Source organism: Oryzias latipes, chromosome 17 (assembly GCF_002234675.1).
Source record: "Oryzias latipes chromosome 17, ASM223467v1".
Lineage (NCBI taxonomy): Eukaryota > Metazoa > Chordata > Actinopteri > Beloniformes > Adrianichthyidae > Oryzias > Oryzias latipes.
The window spans coordinates 7,501,509-7,519,260 of NC_019875.2; the positions used below are offsets into that span (position 1 = coordinate 7,501,509).

At 41.1% G+C, this 17,752-nt stretch overlaps 1 protein-coding gene across 2 annotated transcripts in view; it reads right to left on the bottom strand.

Annotated features, from left to right (window-relative positions):
• The window catches only part of LOC101175682 (receptor-type tyrosine-protein phosphatase N2), a 373,019-nt gene that overhangs the window by 42,792 nt on the left and 312,475 nt on the right, over nucleotides 1-17,752 (bottom strand). For both annotated transcript variants that reach the window (XM_023965497.1, XM_023965498.1), the window contains 3 exons: nucleotides 16,903-17,100; nucleotides 3,825-3,972; nucleotides 419-492 (listed from right to left, as the gene is read on the bottom strand). In XM_023965497.1, the coding sequence (XP_023821265.1) occupies nucleotides 419-492; nucleotides 3,825-3,972; nucleotides 16,903-17,100 (420 nt within the window). The remainder of the gene's footprint in view (nucleotides 1-418; nucleotides 493-3,824; nucleotides 3,973-16,902; nucleotides 17,101-17,752) is intronic.

Consider the following 17,752-nt stretch of genomic DNA (forward strand, 5'->3'; position numbering starts at 1 on the left):
GTTGCATCGGGCCAAAGGATGGCCTCAACAAGCCAAGCACACCGTAACAGTAAATACAAAGTAGTGTCAAATTAGCATAACCCAAGGTCAGAAACAATCGTTTCCCAAGACCCTACGGATCAATTTTGTTTCCACAAATGAGAAGCGAGCAGAGAGTCATGCACATGTCCTTTCTTACACCTTCCCCAAGTGAATACCCGCCTGGGGTGTTTGCTGTGTAGCAATCATTAATATTCATGGTGCAGAATATGCACACGGAACGAGGCTGCCACTGAAGTTAAGCAAGCGTTGTATCAAAATTTATACTACACAACGGCACGCTGGCTTTGCCTGCGCGGTGCCCCATTGGGATTGAGGAGACCCAGCGCAGCAGCAGCAACTGCGGCGCAGCCAGTCAGAATGCAGAGAAGGTACTCACGATGGGGCTGGCATTGATGTAGTCAGAGTTGCCTTGGCTGTTCTCCACCCTCAAGGTGATTCTGGAGTGATCATCTGGAAGAAAACACAAGAAATTTGAAGGATATTGTCCCGCCATGCAAGTTTGTTCTCAATAAATTGTAATGCGTTTGTTTTATCTGTGAAAAAATTTTTATGTCCTCCAAAATATACTCAACATCACATCTGCAAAGGTAATTTTTTATGCCTGCAGCAGCAGTCACTGACTGCAAGGACCATATTGTTTTCGCAGTTGGAAAGATTTCTGCGTCTTTGAACAAAAATTTGACCTCCGCCACATGCGCGAAAACATACCAAAATTTGACCACACCTAGGAACCGTTGAAAATAAAATTTCGGCATACTAAACAACACCCCACACATGACGATGACATCACAAAGAATGTAAAAAAATGAATGGGCCGAAAAAGTCCAAAAAAAAAGTCAAAAATCAGTTACGAAACCAAAATGCCCATGTCTGGGATATCCCAAGGAAGTTTTGAAATCATTATGGGATAGCCACATGACCTATGGCTTGGCGAACATTTTGTAGCAAACTCTAAAAATTTGTGATTTTCGTGTAGTTCGACAATATGGGAAAATTACACAATTGTTTGTGCACTTTTCACGAAATTGCGCACACACGCCACCAGCTCCAGTCTACAAACACCACAGAAGTTTCGTTGACCTTTGACCTTGGGAAGAGGCTGCCATCTTAAATTTTCCAAAAAAGCCCCATTACCTCGAGATACAAATGAAAACTCGTCCTGGGGATTTTTAGTGATCATCTCGTAACTTCTTGTGCATCAATAGCAACTTACTGTTGAAAAAATGTTGTAGCTTGCGCTTAGCGAGTTCACAACTGTTGTAATCTTAGCTATCTTTCACATTTTTTAACGGAATTTTGTAAAGATCGAGTATGCGATTCCCTGGGCCAAGATGAACAAACAATGTAACATCCAAATTGACGGTGTTAAAATTGTGAACAAAAAAAAATGCGCTCACTCAGCTAAGACGAAAGAATTCGGAAATATTTTTTTAGAATCTACTGACAAAACCAATACATCCTTGTCGGGAATATCCAAAGGAAGTTTTGAAATCATTATAGGATGGCAACACGACCTACATTTTGCTAGCCATTTTGTACCATAATGTGTGATTTCGCGATTTTTGCGTTTTTACGCAATATGGGAAATGTAACTTTTTTTCAAGCTATTTTCATGAAATTTCACACACATGCTGCTAGCCTAAGTCTACAAACAGCCGTGGAGTTTCGTTGACCTTTGACCTCGGGAAGACGCAGCCATCTTAAATAAAAATAAAAAAAAGGCACCAGATACAAACAAAAACTTGTCATTGATATTTTTATCGATCATCTCATAACTTTGCGGGCATCAATGGCAAGCTACTGTGGAAGAAATGTTACAATTAGAAGTTGTACATTTTGAACGGTGTGTGATTGGCAAGCTCGCAAAAGTGGCGTGCTGTCATAACTCACATGTTTTTTAATGGAATACTGTGAAAATGTAATGCATGCATCCATGGCTAAAACTGAAATCCACTGGATACAGAAATATTAGGAATGTGGGCGTGGTTAGAAAAACTTCCATTGCTAAGGAAATCAAAATTAACTGACGTTGATCTGTTCAAAATCCCCAAAACATAAACTGGTTTCTATGGAGAAAAAATCAACAGAAAAGCCATTTTGAATAATGTTCTTTTTTTTAATCACATGTAGTGGCTACCAGTGTCATGATCTTAAGTAATGTGTTTTTCTGAGTGAGTTAATTAAGCTGATCACTATGCTAGCACTTTTGGTCACATTAGCATAACTAACATGATTAGCATAATTAGCATCTGAAGCACTTTGTCAGTTGATGATGCTGATCGCATTGCTTGCATGTTTAGCCACATGCTCAGTTAGCCTTACAGAAAGAGAAGAGGCAGTTAGATCTGCGCAGTGGATGGTCAGCAAGTGGGTTTGGGTCAAAAGGTGGGTGTTGAGAGAGGTGGTGGTGCCTAGACCCGGGCTAGGGTGGTGGTGGTGGTGCGTAGAGGCTGGCGGGGATGGCAGTGGTGGCACGTAGAGGTAGACGTTGAGGGCGGGTAGCGCCTGCGGGCCAATCAACGCAACTTATGGCTTTAATTTATTAACTTTATTTAGAGAAGTATTGTAGGAATTTATGATTTGCTTCCAGGAAACTGTTCTAAAAATGTTTTTTAAATACTTGTAAGTATTAGATAAAAGGCTTAAAAAGTCTAAAAAAATGTAAAAAATACAAGTAAGATCAAATTTGATGAAGTTCGATTCAAAGATTTACACAAGAATATTTGAACTGTTAATAAATCTTTGGCCCATCTACTGAGAGGCCTCCAACAAATTAAAAGTTTTATCTTTTTTCATTTTATAGAATTCAGATTTAAGTTGGGATCACAATTTGTTCCTAACAAACCAGTTCCCCAGCTGACAGTCTGGATTTCATTAAGCCTTTGCATGTTGGAGAGACTGGGATGGCACCCTTTTTTTTTTAGATGGGCTAGAAGCTTAAAAATTTTAATCATTGATGAGGTCTGTGCAGGAGAGCTTTAATAGAAAACTAATTTACAACCCTTCTGCTCGCTGCATCTGCTCACCGTTTCACATAATCGAGGCTGGGCACTGAATAAACAGAGAGCATTGTCGAGAGGGGCAGAGAGTACGCTGCCACGTTTCAGGGACTGAAAACAGGAAGTGTAACAGCTGACTTGGGTTCCACCAACAATTCAGTCCTGTGGACATCCACCGTGGAAACGATCATCAAAACTCTTGGACAATAGAATATCTTTTCCCTTAACTTGATTTCAAGAAAGTATAAGAAAATGCAGTAAAAGCTTCAAGCTATTGATCTGCGGTTGACTAGCCAATGTCTGCTTTTCTTTAACACTGAAATACTTCTAGATGTTTCATCTACAAGTGTGTAACCAGGTCGTCTTTAACCCTCTAATCCTGGACCTTTAGTTCCAATGTTGACATTCTTTCAACTGCTCTAACTCTTCAGCATTGTGCACAGTTACAATATTCCGGCAGATTCTAAAGCAGAGAAAAGCAGCCTCACATTAATATGCAGCATTTTACATTAATGTGTTGAATGTCAGTGCAAAGCTAATAAGAAAAACTGCTTTTCTCTGCGTCAGAATCGGTTGGATCACATTATTTTGGTTTTTGCTTTCAAGTAGATACTAAATTAAGGTTGACATGGTTTGTCAGTGCTTAATATTTATAACTACACTTAAAAATGGCCTGGAATAACAAGCCAAGCTTTACATGGCAGTTTTCTATAATGGATTCCCACAATAAATATTTTGTACACTTGCAAAATGTGGTATGAAGACAAAAAAAATCTACATTACATGCAATGACAGCAGCTGAGCGGTTCTTCTTGGCGTTGCCATCCTTCAGGCCAATGGTGCGAGCACTTGGCTCAGCTTGGTATGCACACAGCGCTTCCCACTCCTTCTCCAGACGATCTTTATTTTTCAGATGATCCTCCATGTAAGACTGGAGAAGAGGAAAAGAAGGAAACGTGAGACAAAGAGAGGTGGACAAGAGGTAAAAGGTTGTACATTTGTCCTCGTCAAAGAGAGGTTTAAGGGTGTTGGGATGTTCATTACAGGGTTCCCTCTCACATAAACTCACCTATACTTTACTGAATCACAAGCAAAGTGGGATTTGGGGTTAAAAACTAACTAATAGTGTTGAATATGTACATGATTTTGTCACAGAAAATAACTTTAATGAACCTTCTGTCATGAGTTTTATTTGAATTTCAGAGGAGCACCAGAGCAGACAGCGGCTAATTATTCTGTCAGCAGAGAAAAGATACTTGAGTTCTCTCTGCTGAATGTCAATCAGCTTGAAACTTAAAGTGGGGCCTTAAATTGAGGTCTTCAGAGATTACCAGGGAAAGATTGAAATTAACAATACTATATTGGTATAAATCAAGGTATTATATGCAAATGTTATATGCAGATGTTATATTATATAGATCATTTCTGAATGTCGTGTTGCTGCCACTGAAATGAAATTTCCCCATTGTGGGATTAATAAAGTCATCTATCTATCTATCTAAATCCTTTGGAAAGAGCACTATTAGACTCTGGTAAATAAACCTAAATTTCTGTACTTTACGGCAGAGTTTAGCCTCTTGGAAAAAGCTAAACACAAAAGTAAAACGATTTTTTGGTCAAACCATTAACCTGAGATGTGAAGCAGTCACGCTTGTCTCTACGCGTGTTGAAATCAAAGTGTATTCCTGACTAATCTACTGTGGCTGATCATCAGCTTCCCTCTTCATTCAGGCGGTTTTCATAACTACTATGTGTCCTCCACAACAACTTGGCATGCATCCCAAACAAGCAGCAAAGTCATTGGTAGCCTTATCTTATGACGGAGTGAGTTGCTTTGTTTCTTAGCAAAAACCAGCAGCTCATGCATACAAAATATGGACAATTGGCTGTAATAGATGAGGGACCAAAACGAGCTAGTGCAGTTCCTTAAATGGCTCCAGGGATGATTTATAGTGGCAGTTACAAATGGGGCTGATGTTAATCAGAATTAGCCTGCAAAAAAAAAAACCCTAATAGCTTTTTGCTAAAATGAGAGGAAGTTTTTATAAAAATGGAAGGCGGGATGGAGAGGAGGCCATTTGGCAGATATTAAAACAAGTGTTTTTGGTTGCTAACCTAAAACGTAACCCTAATTTCTAATTATATTTTATCTCTGAATTTACCCAGGATCCTAAATACTGTATGTGTTTAACCACAATACACCCAAAGAAAGCCACAGATTATACTGGAACAGGTTTTTAGAGTAAAAAAATAAGGAAAGACAAAAACATACTAAATCACAACTAATGCAGTTTTGTTGCCACACACAAAAATAAGACCTCAATATCTACTCCTTTAGCCATTTTCCAGTGTTGCAATTGTATTTCTCTACTCCAACATTGTGAAACCAAACTAATGTAGGAAAAGACTGTTTAGCAATCTATCTATTTTGCACAATAGTTGTAATTATACATTTCTTGATCTTGGAGGTCATTTTGTATAGGCTTTTGAAATGTCGTGTGATACAAATCCCCAGAAAAATCCCAATCAGTATTTGTTTTTAGTATTTGAAAAATACGTGTGCCCCGAATTATCCCCCCTCCTCCTCCTTTCTCTTTCCTCCCTCTGCGCGCATCATTTGTCCGTTCATTTCTCCACTTTTGTTTTAGCCTGCATCAAAGTCGCTTGTTGACGCTTGTCCAAAAGTGTGTTTAGAAATCTGACGTTCCTGCCGCGTGTGGGAGGAGCTACTGTCAAGAGTTTTTCTTGCCTTTTTTTATGAAAGATGTTGAGAAATTCAGTGTATTTATTTTAAAGAGCTCCACAAAGGTGTTGGCAAACTACTCAGTGTTATAAACCTGGGCTTTTTTGATGAACTCAAAGCTGATATTCTAGTGATGCTTTTAGATCAGTGAAAATTAATAATTTTAATTTTTCAGGGCAAACCACTCTGGTTGAAAAACACTGTCCTAGAAAGCAATACAGGCTTTTTGATTTTGAATAAAGATGGCAATGTCATACTTCAAAGATCACTGGGAACACTTCTACAATAGATCAAAAGATGATCAGACTGGGTCTTTAGACTGTATTTAACTAGTTCATAGTCTACTATTTAACTTAACATTGCATTCGATTGCACACACACACACACACACACACACACACACACACACACACACACACACACACACACACACACACACACACACACACACACACACACACACACACACACACACACACACACACACACACACACACACACACACACACACACCCACACACACACACACACACACACACACACAAGGACTTGTTCTGCTACATTTTTGAGGGCTTCCTGTCCACAAAACACAATCCAACGCTTTTTTTCATAACTAAAAACAGACACGACATCTGACTGCCTACATAAAGTCAAAACTCTCAGAAATTACTAAAACATTTAGAATAACATCTCTTTTTGAACATCCCTTAAATATTTCTTAGTCAGTCCCCACAATAGCATAAAGTTGTCCTGCTATATTTGTGAGGGCCCCCTGTCCACAAAACATTTTCCAAATCTCTGTGTCCTAATTAAAAAAAAACATCAGATTGTCTGAATCCTGTCAAACATGTCACAAATGACTCAAATATTTTAGAAAATATCTCTTTTTAAACATCCCTGTAATATTTAATGCCCAAAGTTGGTCAGTACCCACAAAAGTATTCAGATATGTACACACACTAGCAGAGTCTGATATCAGTCATTCCTTTCTGTAGTGCCAGCTCTCCATTATATTGGCCTCAGAGCTGCTAAAAGCAGCAATGATGTCATATGGAGCTGCATCCCTCCACCTGCACACAGCCGTTTATCAACAGCAGTAGGTCCGACCCCTCAGACGACAGACATAAAGCAAGTTCACATTTGCACATATAAAGCCCAAACTGCACATAAAGGTTTTTATAAGGTCATAAACCCACACATAGAAAAGAGATCTCCTACACACCGATAAGAGGCACAAATGCCACATATGGCAAATATTAGCTGGATAGTTACACAAATAATGTATACAGAAGTGCACACAACACCGCAAAACACACAAAGTCAGATAAACAGAGTTTCAATCAGATGTCCCCCACTGCCCTCTACCCCCTACTCTCTCCATCCCTCTGTAATGCCAGAGTAATAGGGTTTTGTGGATGTGTAAAGGGATTATTGCAATCCAATCAGGAGGTGCTGAGATCACCATGTGTCGGCCAAACACTGAATAATCCCCTTACTGCTAGGCAGGGGGTGGGGTGGGGGGTGGTTTATGGCTGCCAAAGGTGCTCAATAAAAAAACAAAACAAAACAAAAACTCCACCAAATAAGTCTCTTCCTGAGATGCCATTGTGGCTCCAATGCACCAGCTAAACACCTGAAAGACGGAGCTGCATGAAAGGCGGCAGTATGGAAGGTGACATAATGCAGAAGCCATTTTGGATCAACAGAAAAGCTGAAAAGAAAGGGGGAGTGGGGTGGGAGACATCACCATACTGTTATCCTGCAGGAGATGGTGTCCAGTGGTGGAAAACATGCCTGTGCATGTTTGTACTGTGCCTTTGAGCAACTTGTATTTTATATTCCAGGAGAACCTAACTGACAATTAGATTTTTTGCCATCTCCTTTGAAGACCGTCTCCAATCATTTTTAATTTAATTTAAATGTGTTCCCAGTGGTCTTTTAACCCTTGTGCTATCCTAGGCACTTTATCGTTGGGAGTTGGGTCATCTAGACCCACGAGACAGTGCTCTGAACCTTTTTTCTTCAATGATTTGTGATCTTCACTGGTGTCCATGGATTACATGAAATCTTTCCACCTTTATTCACCTTTGTCATGGTAGGGAGAACACGTTAATGTAAGGGTGGGGGTCATAGGATAGCACAAGGGTTAATTATGATTACGCCCTTTTTTTTTCCAAAACCAAAATACCTGTGTCATTTTCTAGGACAAGTTTCTGCAGAGTGGAAGGATTTTATTAGAAATTTACCTCTGAATACTGGGTCTCTGTTTCTGCGCTCTCCCACTAGCTTACAGCCCCTCACACCCCAAACCTAACATTAGAGGTGCAACAAAAATAGCAAGCAATATTGATGCTATGCAGCTGTAGATTTCTGAGCCAGATACCAGCTTGGATAAGGAAAATGGAGATGTACATGGATCTAGTCGTCTACAAGTGGATGCATCACAATGGAGTGGAGCAGGGAGCCCGTCCAGCGTATTTACTACGTAACAAAACGTTTTTTCCAACCGCTTTTTTTTGTCACAACTACTAGAATGAAGAAATACCTATGCAATTTTGAGCTTCATTTTCAGGAACAATTAATCAACTTAATTAATCAATCATTTTATTTCCCTATGATTCAACAAGATCATCTGTCTGAGGCAAGTTGTTTATTGAATCGACCAATACCGTTATAACATTGTTTCAAAAAGAAAAAAAGAAAATCCATATTGGAAAATACCAATTGGATTGAGGCTTGGTTGATTTATTTTACTATAACATTAAAACAACCAAATGCCAACACAGAAGACAACACAAGTGATGGCAGCAAAAAGTGATCTAGCCAATTATTTTAGTCCAAAGTGTAGAAACATTTTACATTTGTTAAAGACATTTGACCATACAGGGTTGCAAGCCAGTAACTTCTGTGGCGGTCCCAAGCCCGGATAAATAGAGAGGGTTGCGTCAGGAAGGGCATCCGGCGTAAAAATTGCCAAATAACCATGCAAATCATCCACAATAGTTTAGACATACCGGATCGGTCGAGGCCCGGGTTAACAACGACCGCCACCGATGCTGTTAACCTACAGGGTGTCGGTGGAAATTTGACTACTGTTGGTCGAAGAAAGAGGGGAGGCAGAAGGGTCCGTTGCCAGAGAGAGAAGGGAAAAGGCAGGAACATAGGTTTGAGAATAGGGACTCTTAACGTTGGCACAATGACAGGGAAAGGCAGAGAGCTGGCAGACATGATGGAGAGAAGGAAGGTAGATGTACTGTGTGTGCAGGAGACAAGGTGGAAGGGCAGCAAGGCACGTAGTATTGGAGGAGGATACAAACTTTTCTATCATGGTGTTGATAGGAAGAGAAACGGGGTAGGAGTGATTCTGAAGGGGGAGTTTGTAAACAGTGTTCTAGAGGTGAAAAGAGTCTCAGACAGGATGATGAGCCTAAAGTTAGAAATTGAAGGGGTGATGGTGAATGTAGTCAGTGGGTATGCGCCACAGGTTGGCTGTGAGTTAGAAGTGAAGGAGAGATTCTGGAGTGAGTTGGATGAGGTCATAGAGAGTTTTCCCAGAGGAGAGAGAGTTGTTATTGGAGCAGACTTTAATGGGCATGTTGGTGAGGGCAACAGAGGTGATGAGGAGGTGATGGGCAGGTTTGGTGTGAAGGAAAGGAATCTGGAGGGACAGATGGTGGTGGACTTTGCGAAGAGGATGGAAATGGCTGTAGTCAACACTTACTTCCAGAAGAGAGAGGAACATAGAGTGACATACAGAAGTGGAGGTAGGAGTACTCAGGTGGACTACATCCTATGTAGACGAGGTCATTTGAGAGAGGTTAATGACTGCAAAGTGGTGGTAGGAGAGAGTGTTGCCAGACAGCACCGCATGGTGGTGTGTAAGATGACTCTGGAGGTCAGGAAGAAGAAGATAGGGAAAACAGAAAAGAAGACCAAGTGGTGGAAGCTACAGAATGAAGAAACTTGTGAGGAATTTAGGCAGAAGTTGAGGCAGGTCCTGGGTGGTCAGGATGAACTTCCAGATGACTGGGAAACTACAGCAGAGATTATCAGGGAAACAGGTAGGAAGGTGCTAGGTGTGTCATCTGGAAAGAGGAAAGACGGTAAAGAGACTTGGTGGTGGAATGAGGAAGTACAGGAATGCGTCCAGAGGAAGAGGTTGGCTAAAAGGAAGTGGGATGTAGAAAGGACTGAGGAAGGTAGACAGGAGTACAAGGAAGCGCAGCGTAGAGTGAAGAGAGAGGTGGCAAAGGCCAAACAGAAAGCTTACGATGAGCTTTATGACAGGTTAGACACAAAGGAAGGAGAGAAGGACTTGTACAGGCTAGCCAGACAGAGAGACAGAGATGGGAAGGACGTGCAACAGATAAGGGTGATTAAGGACAGAGATGGAAAGGTGCTAACAACCCAGGAGAGTGTACAGAAAAGATGGAAGGAGTATTTTGAGGAGCTGATGAACGAGGAAAATGACAGGGAAAGACGGGAGGAAGATGTGGTTGTTGTGGAGCAGGAAGTAGCAGAGATTGGAAAGGATGAGGTTAGGAAGGCTCTGAAAAGGATGAAGAGCGGAAAGGCCGTTGGTCCTGATGACGTACCTGTGGAGGTATGGAAGTGCTTAGGAGAGACAGCAGTGGAATTTCTAACAAGGTTGTTCAATAGGATTTTAGAGAGTGAGAAGATGCCTGAGGAATGGAGGAGAAGCGTTCTGGTCCCGATCTTTAAGAACAAGGGTGACATGCAGAACTGCAGCAACTATAGAGGAATAAAGTTGATGAGCCACACAATGAAGCTGTGGGAAAGAGTAGTGGAAGCCAGGCTTAGGAAGAAGGTGGAGATTTGTGAGCAGCAGTATGGTTTCATGCCCCGTAAGAGCACCACTGATGCCATTTTTGCTTTGAGAATGTTGATGGAAAAGTACAGAGAAGGTCAGAAGGAGCTGCATTGTGTGTTCGTAGATTTAGAGAAGGCGTATGACAGGGTGCCGAGGGAGGAGCTGTGGTACTGTATGAGGTCGTCTGGAGTGGCAGAGAAGTATGTCAGAGTAGTTCAGGACATGTATGAGAGAAGTATGACGGTGGTGAGATGTGCTGTAGGTCAGACAGAGGAGTTCAAGGTGGAGGTGGGACTACACCAAGGATCAGCTTTGAGTCCTTTTTTGTTTGCTATGCTGATGGACAGGCTGACAGACGAGGTAAGACAGGAATCTCCCTGGACAATGATGTTTGCGGATGACATTGTAATTTGCAGTGAGAGTAGAGAGCAGGTGGAGGAACAGCTAGAGAGGTGGAGGTTTGCTCTGGAAAGAAGAGGTATGAAGGTCAGTCGTAGTAAGACAGAATACATGTGGCTGAACGAGAGGGATCAAGGTAGAAGCGTTAGGTTACAGGGGACTGAGGTGAAGAAGGTGCAGGAGTTTAAGTACTTGGGGTCAACAGTTCAGTGTGATGGAGAGTGTGGAAAAGAGGTGAAGAGGCGAGTGCAGGCAGGTTGGAGCGGTTGGAGGAAAGTGTCAGGAGTGTTGTGTGACAGAAGAGTGCCAGCAAGACTCAAAGGAAAGGTGTACAAGACAGTGGTGAGACCAGCTCTGCTCTATGGGTTAGAGACGGTAGCAGTGAGACAGAGACAAGAGGCTGAGATGGAGGTAGCGGAGATGAAGATGTTGAGGTTCTCCTTAGGAGTGACCAGGTTAGACAGGATAAGGAACGAGTACATCAGAGGGACGGCTCATGTTGCCTGTGTTAGCGACAAAGTCAGAGAAGCCAGACTGAGATGGTTTGGACATGTTCAGAGGAGGGATAGTGGATATATTGGTAGAAGGATGTTGGAGATGGAGCTGCCTGGCCGGAGGGCAAGAGGACGGCCAAAGAGGAGATACATGGATGTCTTAACAGAGGACATGAAGTTGGCTAATGTTAGGGTAGAAGATGTTCATGATAGAGTGAGGTGGAAAAGGATGATTCGCTGTGGCGACCCCTGATGGGAAAAGCCGAAAGAGAAAGAAGAAAGACATTTGACCATACGGCGTGGTAGAATGTTCTAATAATGTTCAATTTGTATTATTTTGATGTGGAAGAACAAAAGTGGGCTGAACTTTATGAAACTAAAATGTGAATGGATTTGACATTCATTCTTGATTACTTGTTTGTTTATAGGTTTAATTTAATTTACACTTGATTATCTTGCAAAAATTGCAAGGAATCTGGAAAACTTAACCTGCACTGTTCAGCACCCAGGCATTTATCTCTCAGTCACACTGGTTGAACTTCTGGCTAAAGATGTCTTAGATCGCTTTTAGGTCAGTGAATTGGATCATTTAATATGAACCAATCTAGACTATGAATCATATAATCAACCATAAATTATTATATGAATCAAATCATTGAGAAGGAGGGTCCTAGGGCGGGGATGCCTAGTTTAGTCTAGTCTGTTTAGTTAAGTTTAGTTTAACCAGTATCTATTTAATTCTATGAATTCATGTTGTTAATGATTTCATGTTTATTATTCAGTTACCGGTATGAAGCCCATTGAGAGAACTATTGTTGTAATATTAGGCTATATACACAAAATTGAATAAAATTGAATTCAAAAGTTGCTATTTTTCATAATTGAATTTTCTTAAGATGTGTCCATCATCAGGAAAATGCCACAAGAACATGTTAAAAACACCAAAAACGCAATTTTCATAAGAGGGAGTCTTTAATAAATCAGTTGCATTGTCTGCTTGTTTTGTCTCATGTGTAAATCAATCAAAATGACAACATTTGTATTCATTTTTCATTGCACGAGCTGCTGGTGTGTTTAATGTTAGAAGCTGACATCATCTAGATAAAAGAGTCTAACTTCTCAGCAGATGAACCTCGCCCCTCTCTAGCAGACCACATTAGAGTGATTTAACATCCATATCCTCTGCCCCAGTCTACCCTGTGACCCAGCAGCTTCACAGATCTGATTTAAGATGAGCCAATAGTGACCAACCTAAAAAAAAAAAAGTCACAGCCCTGGTAATCTCAATGGTGGATCCTCCTGAAGTATAATCCATGGCACTTACTTGGCCGACAACAAAGGATGAGATAATGTGCTTTATATACAGAGTCGCCTAATCCTCTTTAGACACAAGGAAAGAGGATGTTGGGGAGCGTGGTGTTGCTGGTGTGAGGGGATCTCTGTGTGAGTCGCATGGGAGCAAGTAATACTTAGATAAGATGGTGAAAGCTGTTTCCTCCGAAATGAAAATCAGTGGGTGGACGGTGAAATGAAATTTGCCAGAGGTTTACGGAAGGCAATTGTTTCTGTGGGGTGGGGAGGTTGAGGGTGAGGAGGGGGCACCACAGCTCATCAGCGATCTTGTTGCTTCCTTCTTCGAAGCGGTCTATTTATATTAATTGCTCAACAGGCTTGGAGGGGAATGCATCTTTGCCTATCCGCAGCATTGCCATGCTCATCTCACTTTGTGATGGATTTGGTCGCTTGATGTGACACAGCCCTGATATATCTCTCGGCTCTTACTCCGAGTCTCGACTCTCACCCACCCACCTCTCAAAATGTGCCAAATGGGGACCAGGTTTGCTGCCAAGAAACTCTGCTCGGTCTTTGCTGTCTGTAGTTAACATCATGGTGTGAATCTGAAATGAGTTCTCCTGTAAGTGTGAATATTTTTGTACAACTGACAGCTCTGAGTGCAAAAGGGAAGCATGAGCAATCAAACAGGCACTGCTCCAAATCGTAGACCAGAAAAACAGAAACAACACACAAGAGTGAAGCAGGAATGTAGCAAAACCAAATGAAAAATATGTTAAAACAGCAATTGGCATTAACAAAAATAAAAAAATCATAAAAACAATCTTAATCTGGAGATTTTTAGTAACTGTTTAGGTGGCTTTATTTACAGTAAAATCAATCAAAAGGAATCAAAAGCAATTGTGAAGGTCCCCGAGGAATATTATCCAGCAAAATAGAAAAAAGGGCATTATAAAACTCCATCTCAATTGTCTAATGTTTTTGTTGTGGACGAAGTGAACCAATCAGAGCTGCAATTTGCATCACTGCAAACACCACTGTCCGTGGTGCTGAAACACTTGCTTCTCAGTCTGTGCATTTTTCTCTGCCTTGGAGGGGCCTTAACAATGGAGGAACCAGACGAGACAAAAAACACTTCACTGATCGCAGATTCATCCTGTTTGCCATTATTTACACTTGTAGGGATGATAACACATAGAGAAAAACTATCAAAAACCCCTAACACCTAATTTTTCGACTTCTGTGGAGTGAGAAATATCAGTTCCTTATTCATACACGTTTTTCCAACAAGTGAAGTAAAACGAAACTTACAAAGAGTTTATTTTTCATTTCTTATAAAATTTTTATTGGTTAGGATTTATGGACAATACACATTTAACTTTTTAAACCATCCTAATTCTTTTTTATTAAAGTCCTGCTGATTCTTTTTTATGCCATTGCACCATATTAAAAAGAAATCACAGAAATATGCCACCTTGACGCCTGTGCGGGATAGAGGAAATCCGCACGCCGGGACACCAAACATCGGCCCCCCAGGGGCTGAAGGACTGCCACAGGGCCCCGATGCCAGAGAGCGGGGGGGCGGGGTGTCACAGAAGCATGGAGAGTCCCAGCTCCAGCCCAGCCAGAAGAATAGCCCTCCTACCGGGCCACTGAGGGAGAGTCCTACGACTTTGTGGACTACTAATGTAAAAAAGGTGGACCTCTTTAAGATTCGGGAAATATTTGATTGTGTTTTACTGGTTTACTGAACTACACTTTTGCGGTTAGCTGTAAATTACAGTTATCCAAATTACAAGAAAACACCCACAATTTATATCTGTGTTTCACTTTTTTGCCTGAAGAACATCAATGCTTTCATTCCAAGATGCACACTTTTAGTAAATCATAAATCAAACACATTTTAAATACTTATCAGCAACTTAAAATTAACCATGCAGGCCATAATAATCCATTTATTCCTCTTCTTCTGATTTATTTGAAGTTAAGGCTATAAAAAGAGAAAAACTATTCCAATCAAACTGTATCCCCACACATCTGATTACTAGTTGAGCCTTGAGCAGCTCCTCGTTTCATCCTCTCGTTTTCCTTCTGTGCTGTAGATGTCTAGAAAAAGCAAACGCACCTGAGGAAGTTCACTCCATTCTGTCATTAAATCTACTCTTTTTCAACCCTCATGCGGCCTTGGCACAGTCATGCCTTCTTTGTAATGTACGATACTGTGTTGTGAGTACATTTGACTCGATTTTGTTCTCGCACAACAGACGCTCTTCACTGCAGCGGCACAAGGATGCAAAGGGAGTCATCTCCGCGCGAATGCAGCTCTGCTGCAAATCTCAGGGGTAATTAGTATCTTTGTGTCTATTGAACACATCAAAAAGCCCGCTGTATCTCAGCTCGCCAGCAGCTTCATAATGCATGGAGAGAGAGAGAGGTGGGGGTGGGGCGGGAGAGTCGGCATGGTGGCGGTGCGGAGAGGTGGTGGGCCACTGAAGTGAGTCTCTGTGTATTGCAATTATAGAGGCGCTCGGGAAAATGCAGCCAGGGTTCAATAGAGATTTTCATCTGCTGGATAGAAAAAAGCTGCTTATAGAAACTGTGGGTGTAATGAGATGTGCAGAGACACAAAGACATGGAGGAAGATGAGAGATGCAATGAGACGAGAGGAAAAGAGCTCTCTGTTTGTGTGCCTGGATTGGGGACATTCGTTTGAGCAGAAACACAAAACGTGTTATGATACGTTCACACCAGGTTTGGAAATACGCGTTCAAGCGGTCAATACCAATGAAAAGTCTTTGTAAAGTCTACGTCTATGCAAATGTGCGCGTTTTGGGCTTCTGTGGTCAAAACTGTCTCGTTCACGTGTCTCTATGCAAGTTTTTAAATCTCTTTTCTGGCTCTATGTAGAAAATGCGCTGCATTGAGTGTGCGTTAAAAGTTGAATTGGACCAATCACAGACTTGGATTTGGTAGTAACGTCCGGATGGCGTCTTTTTTAGTGAATGGAAGTGCCAACCGTCTGAAATGTTTTTATGGAAGAGAAATTGACAATTGCAGTTTGTATCTGAATTGAATTGGATGACACCAAGTCTTTCATAAGCTGCTATAGAGCTGTGAAAGAAAAAGCTGGGAGCAAGATTCATGAGATTTGGACCACTTTGACATTCTCCACTGAGCCTGTTCCCACTGTGAGTACATGACCTAGTATCGGGTGGCGATGTATGCTAAAAGCCAGTTTGAGAATGCCCATTCTGCACGTTCTTGAATCCACATGCATGATGTGAAAATGAAATTAAAGACTGAAAAAATAGTTTCACTCGAGCCAAAACATGACCAGAGAGGGATAGGTCTTAAAAGCAAAGCAATTAGAAGTTTATTTATCAGATAAGAAGATTGAAAGAATTCTGTTTATTTTTTTCCAGCATTTGTTGATTCCCCCCCCCCCCCCCCCCCCCCCCAAATTAAAGATTGATGACAGTCTTTTTTTGTCTTTCAGAGTATGGAAAGACGAATTACAGAGATTTTGTTTTTATTCCCTGCTAGTTCGTTGTTCTGTTTCCAATTTGTTCTCCTCTGGCACAAACAGTTATAGCTCCATTCTTAGTTCTGTCCAACCTGTTCTCACTCTGTGAGTGTTCAATACTCCATTTTTGTCAGAGCCCACGGTGACTCTGACAAACCCACGAGGTGTTGTTTGACATCTCCTGTGACAATACACCCTGAATACGGCGGTTTCACTGCGGGGTGTTTACTTATGGACAGATGACAAAGTCTTAGTAAGGAAGATGGAGGGAATGGTGACATTTGGTCCCAGGACAGGGAAAAATAAGGCCTTATTCTTTTGGAGACATTTTGAGGCCAGTTTGGAAGAGTTATTTTGACTTTCCACCCCAGTCACTGCTGCTTTGCAAAGTTTGTGAGTGAGTTTAAGCTCTAAAATGAGTATGTTTTGTCAGGGCAGGATGAGTGTTTTTACACCACGACATTCATTTTATTTTATGAATAATTCAATCAATATTTATGATCTAAACCATAAAAAAAAGTCTGCAATGGAAGTCTCTGGATAAATTTGAGCGTTTTCTCTCTGAGAGAGCGTCTCACCAGTATCATGTGTCCGGTAGAGATGTCCATGTTTGAGTGCGCGGGCTCCTCGCTCCAGGAAGAGATGCTGCCACGAGCGGAGGGGCTGACGGCGGGACCGCCATCGCTGAACTGAGACGAGACACTGTTGATCCTGGAGGATATGGGCTCAGGACGCTCAGCAGGAGGCTTGGCTGCCATCCGCTGCCGACACAGCTCCTGCAAGGGAGGAAGTGGGTGCACATATATCATAGGAATAAAGACAAACTGCATATCATTTCACAGAAGTTGATGTTCAAAGCTGCCACTTATATTGTTTCAAACCTTTTAACCCATTCCTAAATTAAGCTCAATGACTCAGAAAGTGAGGTCAATGTCACTGAAACCTTGGGATAAGTTGGTAACTAAACTGAGACAGATAGAAGACAAGAATAAGACTGTCACTGGGTATGGAGATGAGAAACATGAGCATCTGGGAAAGGTACATTTCCTACTCTGGGATTTTAATGTGAGAATCTTGAAAATTAGTCTCTCTTTAAAAGTGAAAAACACTCTCAATTCTTTATTTAATCAAAATAAGGTTATTAAGGAGGTTCTTTTATAGTAAACCCAGTTTTGATTTAAGTCTTTTATACAAGTTTTTACCAAAAATATTGGATCTCTGAACACCGAAAAACGGAATCATAAGAAAGAAATAAGATTGTTGATTCAAGAAAAAAATTACTACTTTTTTTTATCTTAAAAGGAAAAAAAATCTTATCAAGAAAAAATAGCAAAATATTCTTAGTTTAAGAAAATATGACGTAGTAATTAGTTTTTTTCTTAAAATAAGAGGCCATTTTTCTTACCCCATTGGTAGATTTTTTTGCTT